The sequence below is a fragment of the Trachemys scripta genome, chromosome 1 (assembly GCF_013100865.1).
Source record: "Trachemys scripta elegans isolate TJP31775 chromosome 1, CAS_Tse_1.0, whole genome shotgun sequence".
Lineage (NCBI taxonomy): Eukaryota > Metazoa > Chordata > Testudines > Emydidae > Trachemys > Trachemys scripta.
The window spans coordinates 131,681,866-131,689,923 of NC_048298.1; the positions used below are offsets into that span (position 1 = coordinate 131,681,866).

The 8,058-nt window shown below is 50.2% G+C and overlaps 1 protein-coding gene across 1 annotated transcript; it reads left to right on the forward strand.

Annotated features, from left to right (window-relative positions):
- TEX52 (testis expressed 52) lies at positions 1-4,782 on the forward strand. The gene is made up of 2 exons (XM_034760977.1): positions 1-793; positions 4,524-4,782. Exons 1-2 carry the CDS (start codon positions 276-278, stop codon positions 4,780-4,782), a joined length of 777 nt encoding a protein of 258 aa, XP_034616868.1. The 5' UTR covers positions 1-275.
- The last annotated feature ends 3,276 nt before the right edge of the window (positions 4,783-8,058 follow it).

Genomic DNA, 8,058 nt, shown 5'->3' on the forward strand with positions numbered 1-8,058 from the left:
ATAGCAGTGGGAAATGTTCTGTTTCTCTTCTATTGGGAGCCCAGCACTGGCCTAGCAGGGGGGTGCAGGGCAGGACTGAGGGGCATTGGCAGAGCTGTGTAGGGAAAGTTTACAGCTGAACACTGCAAATTGTACCTGACTTTGCCCACTGTATTCAGGAGCTGCAAGCTAGGACAAGAACATTGGGATGGTAGAGATCTTTACTGAGGGCTGGTTTTATCAAATGTTTTCTCCCTGCTTTTTCCCAGCTAGGCCTTGTCTGGGATCTCTTGCAGATGACCTCTTGGGCAGAGCGTGAGTTCTTGTGTAAAGAGAGGCATACCGCATGGCCAGGGTTTTCCCCAAGAGCTTATCATAAACTGGCAGTTGCAAGACCACCATGCACAGACATCAAGATCAAAGTTAATCAGAAACTGCGCTGCCCCTGGGAAGACACTAGCCGCTGGCACATCTGGGGATACCACACCTGGCTGGATGTAGGGAGGCTGCCTCCACTCTTCCCATCGAGGCCGGACATACCTTATGACAGCAATGTGTGGCGATGGATTACTGCTCCCAGGACATACTGCATGCCCCAGCCGCCCATCCCGCCTCCCTCAGAGATGGATGGGAACACTTACCTCAAGTTCATCGCACAGGGAGCTCTGTTTTTAGACAAGAAACGTACAGAAAAAGCTGTGGCCCAAATACAGAAAGAGCTACAGGAATGCAAGCGACTAAAGATGATGAGCGAGTGCCGAGCTCCCCCCATAAACAGCCAGGGAAATATTTTGCCTCCTCAGGACTTCAACCGGTAAGGAGCACTGATTTCCCCGTGCCTCATCAGTTGCTGTGGAGCATATGGGAGGGAATGGAAACTTAACCACCAGCTCACAAAGGATTGGTGTAAAATAGGGATAATGGAGTCATAGATTCTAACACCACAAACGTTAGAAATTAGGGAAATCTTTCTAACTATGAGAGTAGTTAAGCCCCCCCTCACTGCAGTTTTTAAGAACAAGTTGGACAAATAACAGTCAGCAATGATCCAGGTTTACTTGGTTCTGCCTCATCGCAGGGGGATGGGCTTGATGACCTCTCAAGGTCCTTTCCAGCCCTACATTTCTATGATTCTGTCATGTAGTCTGACCTTCTGTATATCACAGGTCACCAACACCACCCAGCCATCCCCGCACCAAGCCCACCCATCAGAATTAGACCAAAGTAGGCCATCCCTTAGGAGACAACACTTCTCTGTATCACTGGCAGAACAGGAAGGAGAGAGCAATGGTCCCTGTAATGGCTAGGAATTCGTGTAGTGAGCTGAAGACAGATAGTGCTTTCCAAAGGAAGGGGAGTGTTGAGATGTTCTAGATGAAGAGCTATGGCAGGGGAAAAGAAATAGAAAGGGAGCCTCTTTCTAACCACCTCCCCCCCCCGCCCGGAAGCTAGAGCCAGGCCGTGGTAAGAGCCAGCCAGGGAGCCCAAAAGCAGTCCCTGGCCAATGTCCTCTCTGGGGCTTCCCACAGCAGCTCGGGTTCCCTGGGTGGCTTTTACTATGTCCTGGCTCAGGATTCCAGCCTGACCAGGGCCCTGCGGGGAAAAGGAGGAGCAGGAGGCAGTGCCCCATGGTGAGGGGGGGGTGGGCAGGGGCAAATGTTCTTTGTACCCAGGGTCCCAATAAATCTTAATCTGCCTCTGCCAAGGATAGCCTGGTTCTCTCTGAAAGGGTTAACCTTAATTCTGAGGAGAAAGCTTAGTCCCTACAGAGCCGAGCACCCTGGGCTTGAGTTCCCTGAGCACTCACTCGAGTAACGCTTTAATCCTTGGCATAGAATGCCATTGCCAATGTAGAGCCAACACTGTCAGCAGCTGAGCTGCAAACACCAACCCTGCCCTTGGAGTCCTGACTGGCGAGGGGATGGCCTCTCCACCCCCACCCAGCACAGCCTTAGTTGGCTATACAGCTGGCAGAAGATCACACCCCTGCTGACAAGGTCTCTTCCTACTGGAGGATGAGGATGCCATTCGGGTAGAGGCTACAGAAGAGGACATGTGCAGCAGGTACAGGAAGCAGCCTGGCTGTGTGGCCCCCATGGCATGTCTACACAGCCTGCATTGACAGACTCAAGGTAGTGGGGCTCGCGCTGGCACTCTGAAACTAGACAGCACTTTGAAGTTGTGGCTCAGGCTGGTGCTTGGGCTCTGAAGCCTAAGGAGGGGAGTAGGCTTCATAGAGCTGTCTACACAGCTGCTTTTAGAGCGCTGGAGCAAGCCGTGCTAGCCCAAGTCCGTTGACCTGGGCTGGAAGGCTCAGTGCTGTGGGCTGCATAGTCATACCCTATGAGCTTGTGTAACCACCACATGCAGAAAGCAGGGCAACCTAGAAGAACACATGTTTAGAAGAGAAACGTGGTAGTTGCTGAATGTACTTAGTAGCTATTTCTAAAGGTGTACTGAAAATTTCCATTAAGGGCAGGCAGTCTTGCAGGTACCACACATTCACTCTCTGAGAGCAGAGCCAATCGGAGTTCTGGTGGAAAGGTTTATAAATATTGGAGTTGCAGACAGCCTGCCAGACTTAGCAACTGATCAGTGCAGGACCAAGAGATGTGTCTGCTGTGGAAGCTGTATCCTAACACCTGTGCAGCTTTGGACAGAGGCTGAAGCTCTAGAAACTGTGGAGACTATTGGCTATGGGACTGGAATTGCTGTTGACTGCATGGAGCTTCTGACACTTTTGCTGAGGAGATTCTGAGGTGTTTGGCAGGGTACTGAGAGGCTGCCATTTTCCTTGGGCTCTGGAGAATCCAGGTGACACCTACATTTTATGTCAAATCTCTGAGGGGAATGTAGCTGCATGTGTGTACCAAAGAATAAAAGTTGATATGGTCTGTTAAAACAGGGGACTGATCTATATAACAAAATGGGAAAGCCTAGATAAGTAACACCAATAGGTTGACCCTCTAGTAGCTTTGTTTAAGAAATATTCAAAAATACTCTTTGCAAACATTTGTGTACGTATTAAATGGTTGTTCACTAAGAAGTTGTATGGTACTCTCTCTCAAGCTGACTGGCAAATGTTGTTAACATTGACACCACAGCTCTGAGGTTAACTCTGTGTATGTTTTCTTTATAATTTTCTGCAAAGAATGTACTCTGATCTGTACTTCTGCAGAGCAGTAAGCTGCGGTGCAGGAAAAAGGAGAATGTAGAAGTTATACATATTACCTCAGCACTCCCCCAGCCTATTACAATTGACTACATGCAAGAATCCCCTAGAGCCCATGGGGAAGAAGCTACGGTGATCGGTAGGGTGACCAGACAGCAGAGGAGAGAGGGGGGGGGGGGGGGGGGGTAATAGGAGCCCATATAAGAAAAAGGACCACAAAATCGGGACGGTCCCTATAAAAATCAGGACATCTGGTCACGCTAGTGATTTGTGACTATGGGACCAATGTTGCTGAGCCATTTGGACTGTTTGTTTGCTGACAACGGTGTTGAAGTGATTCCTGGGTGTATTCCTGCCTTTCCAAAGGCTGAAGGAGGGTTCTCCACCCCAAGGCAAGGGGTGAGAGTTAGGTTTTTCCAAACTTCAGGAGAGAAGCCCCACCACACCAACAAGCAACTTCTTCCTGCTATGGAAGCCTGGCTCAGACACCCCCCCACTTCCTGTTAAGGATTCATGCTGAACACAATAGTTCCATCAGCTATTTCCTGTACCAATAAGTACTGAAAGTAGAATGACCACTAGAGCGCACTCATATCATAGAAATTAGGAATGAAATGTCTTAGCTCATCTCTGCAGCTGGGGTTGTTTCAAGTACAGTATATTTCCTAGTGCTGTGTCCATCCTAGCTTAGAAGTCCCAAGGGATGAGGCTTCCTCCATTACTTCCCTTGGGAGACTATTTTACAGCTGCCCTAATGCATCTCTCCACCAGGAAGTTTCCTCCACCTCAATGTTAGTCCCTTAGTTTCATACCATTATTCCTCATTATATTGCCATGAAGCAGCTTGAACAATTGCAGGCTCTCAGTGATATTCGAGTGACTGGCAAACATTACTCAAAGCTAAATTATCTAAGTACTGTAGATCCTTAATTCTCTTTGTTGTTCTCTCTCTCCCCTTTGCATGCACATGTTGCTGTGCCTGCTGGAGCCCCTGGCAGATGCCTATTCCTTTCAGACAAGGAGGTTCAGGCCAAGCCTGGCTATAGGACAGGACATCACTCCTCCCTAGTATTGATCGGGGGAATCATGCTAATGGCTAGTAGGTCTGTACTTCTACAAGCAGGTGCTCCATTCCTGTGACTGGGCTCAGTCTTGAAGAATGTTCTCCAGCAGACAGGGAGACCTTTACCCAGTGCAGCATGGTAACCACGTATATTACCCTGTTCTACAGAGAGAATTAGTATTTACAGTCGGACCCTAATAATCTACCATCCCTCCAATCCTATGCGAGCTAGCTCAGTCATGGAAAAAACAGCAAGGTACCTCTCTGTCTGGAAACTTAACACATTGATCCTCCCTTCCTTTTTAACAGATACAGACACCTGACTGCAGGAAGAGGCCTGCAATCTCTCTCTGTCCAGCTGCAGCCAGTCAGACCTGCAACTAGAGACTGTTGGGATTGGCCTTGCCCCAGCCTCCAACCCCATTACCAGGAGGCAGCACAGAGACTCGCTTTGAGGAACAGCAGTCCAGTCTACGAAGAGTTGCTGCAGAAATACCAGGAGCTGGCTGTGTCTGGGAGACAACCAGGATTTTGTAACCCTCACAGCAAACAGAACCCAGAACACTAGAGGGGCTAATTCTAAGGCTCAAGAGGGCTGTTGGGGGCTATAGGCAGGGGCCCAACTATGTGGGATTGCACAAGCCCTTATGTCAGAGGACAGCAACCAGCATCCCAAATACTGAGTGCGCACTGGTGATGCAGGCAGGATCTGCCAGCAATCAGGCACCCCCAAAACAGCAAGATATCTCTGCCACTGGATATCAAAGATCATCATCTAGGAACCTCCACTACAAAAACACTAACGTAACAGCTTGGGAGTCCCCAGCACTGGGGCACACCTGCAGCACTTAGGTAGTACTAAGTCATGTTGATTGCCTGTATTTCCCTTTGGCATCTTGGATTTCGAATGTTTACTGTTGAGCAGGCCTGCATTCTGATAGCCCTAGGGTCTCTGGCACCTGCCCAGGAAGATCACCTTCTCTTTCCATCTGTGAACTAGGTGGGTGCTGAGCTTACAGGTATCCCCAGCTACAACCAAGAAGTCCTGCTGCCCCTCTTCAAGGTTGTCCACATCAGAGATCAGGCCCTTGATTCTTGTATAAAATGCTGAGTAGGTGGGTTGAAGCTTTCAGTTTGATTTGTGGTGGATGGGAGCATGTGGTGCTTGGTCAGGATGAGTGGGAGTGGCCTGTTACTAGGAAGAAAGCTTGGTCAGTGTGTGTCGCTTGGTCTTTCAGTCAATGGTAGGGGGAGGTGTGTGGCTTGGTTGACATAGGGTTATGGGGGATTGGGAGGGTCAGTAACTGGGTGCAAGGCCTGGCTGGCATTGAGGGGGGAGATTCTGTACGTGGGAGGAGAGCTCAAGGTGTATGTGTGTGTGGGGGGGTATCAGGGCAGAAGGACAAGTCAGCATAGAGTCCCATGGGACAGACAGTGTGCCGGACGTGGGAAGGTTGTACCTAGGCAGAGGATCCATGAGGCATATTTGCCTGAGGGGTGGAATGCAACCATGAAGCAGGATCATTCCACCTGGTGCGCAGCTTTCTATATGTGGGTAGGGTTTGTGGCAATCAAACTTTCCGTCTTTAGATTCAGTATTTTATTTTCCTACCTCAGGAAGAGCTCGGCATAGCAGTGGTAACTCTCCTCTTCCACCTCCTCTCATGGATTAGGCCAATACTTCAGAGCACATCGCACGCACACGCCATTCAGTAACATTCCCCTGCTCTTACTGCAGAGCACTTTCCACAGAGATGCCATGGGTGAGAATTCTGACACCACCATTTAGGAGAGATTCTAGATAGCCCCATGTTAGGGGGCTTATTCCTTCACCCTCTCACTTCCCTGGTCCTTCTTGCATGACCAGAGAGCAGCAATGTTCAAAGGTGCAAACAATTCAATATTTATTGGGGTGAACTTCCAGCAAGCAATGATTCCAGTTTCCTTCCTCAGTGTCCCACTTCCCAGCTCTGACACCACAGAGCCTTGCCTGTGTCCCTGTTCCCATTCCCCCCTGTGATGGTCCATGCCCCTAAGGTTGCGAGCAGCATGGACTAGCTGCCACCATCTGTCAAATAGCCCTTCAGTCCAGGGCAGTATGGCCTAGCGGCCAGAGTCTATGACGTCCCCTTTTCCTCAAGGAGATGCAGCTTGACTGCAGAAGTTTGTAACAGCCCTCGGTTACTGGGCAGTAGGGCCTAGCAGCCAGAGTCCAGGAAGCAACCCTCGGGTGGAGGGTAGTGTGGCCTAGCAGCCAGAGTCCAGGACTTGGGGTGCAACAGCCCCAGTAGGGAGGCCCCAACCCGGGGCCCTAACTGTAGTGTAGGGCTTTTCCACCAACTCAGCGGGGGGTTCCAACCGAAACACGCTGAGTTTCCTGGGGGGAGGGGGAGGGAAGGTACCACTCTGTCACCCTCCCAGGGTCCCTTCCTACCAGGCTCTCCGTTGGGGTCTCCCAGGAGTCGTCAGGTCCTTGGTACTCGGCGGATTTGGTCATCCATTGGGTCTCCTCCAACCACCAGGAGGCCATGGACAGCATCTCTTCCCAGCGCATTCAACAGCTGTGGCTCGCCCTTCTCCTACAGGCTCCAGCCTAGAATGAGCTCCCTCTCTTTATACTCCTATAGCACTTGGAGCATGCCCAGTCTGCCCAGGGAGGCGAGACTTCTGCTGTCAGTCCCTGGGACTTAACTCCTTCCAGGTTAAGGCGGGGTAGCCTGGCCCTGCCACACACCCCTTAGCAAAACATGATTCCAATTCCCCCCCACACTTCCTGATTGACTGCAGACTATATAGTAAAACTTGAATTCTGCTTAGCTCTGAAACCAATCATTTTACTGAAATTTAACTAACCAATCCTAACATGGGTATCTAACCAATTATATCCCACCACCTTAATTGGTTTACACCCAACAAAAGTAATTATACAGCAGACAGAAACAATCCCAGAACCAGACAGATTATACATATTAACAATAGGGAAATGGGGACTACAGTGATAGAACAACAAAGAAAAGAGATTCACACTCCAGCTATTGATAAGTGAGTTCTTGCCAGACGGGATGCTTCAAACTAAGTTGTCTTTAAATCTTCTAGGCTCTTCCCTTTCTCTGGAGATGATAGATTGCATATGGGTAAGGACAGCCCTGGGTGATCCAAAGTATGCAGCTGTGTAGGGTACCAGGAAACTTGGGGCACCAAATTTCCTGGTGCCCTGCGTACTGCTCCAGCCCCTGCCCTGCCTCTTCCCTGCCCCCACTCCACCCCTTTCCCAAAGCCCCTGTCCTGCTCCACCCTGCCTCTTCCTGCCCCTGCTCTATCCCAGCCCTACCCCTTCCTGCCCCTGAGGCAGCAGCAGGGCTGGGCCTGCACTCACTGGTGGCGGGAAGTGCAGGGACCTGGCCCCAGCCATGCCATTGGTGAGTGCTAGGAGGTGGTTCCCCTCTGCCCCCCAAGTCAGCCCTCCCACCCCTGTGGGGGCTGCATAGGGCCCCAGAATAGCTAGAGACAGCCCTGGGATCACCTTTTTAACAGCTCAGAACTGCCTTATTTCAGTGTGACCAGTGAGGACATGACTGTTCACTTCCCAGCTTATGGCTGCCCCTGCTGTTTAGCCAAAGGGCTTAGCCTAAGAACAAGGCCTTAGGCTACCATAGTGAGAGAAGGCCTATAAACAGGCAGACTGATTTTGATTCTTGTTTTGTACCTCCATAACTAGTTAAGTGATAAGAATACACCTACATTCGTAAAGTATAGGCCTTTACAGACAGGCCTGACTATCTATATCCTAACACCCCACATGCTGTGACTTATCTTTAGGGGAAGGAGATCTTTTTAAGGGCCT

Coding starts and splice junctions, on each gene's coding strand:
- TEX52 (XM_034760977.1), top strand. CDS start 276: ATGACCTCTTGGGCAGAGCGTGAGTTCTTGTGTAAAGAGAGGCATACC. Junction 794..4,523: donor CCTCCTCAGGACTTCAACCG/GTAAGGAGCACT, acceptor CCTTTTTAACAG/ATACAGACACCTGACTGCAG.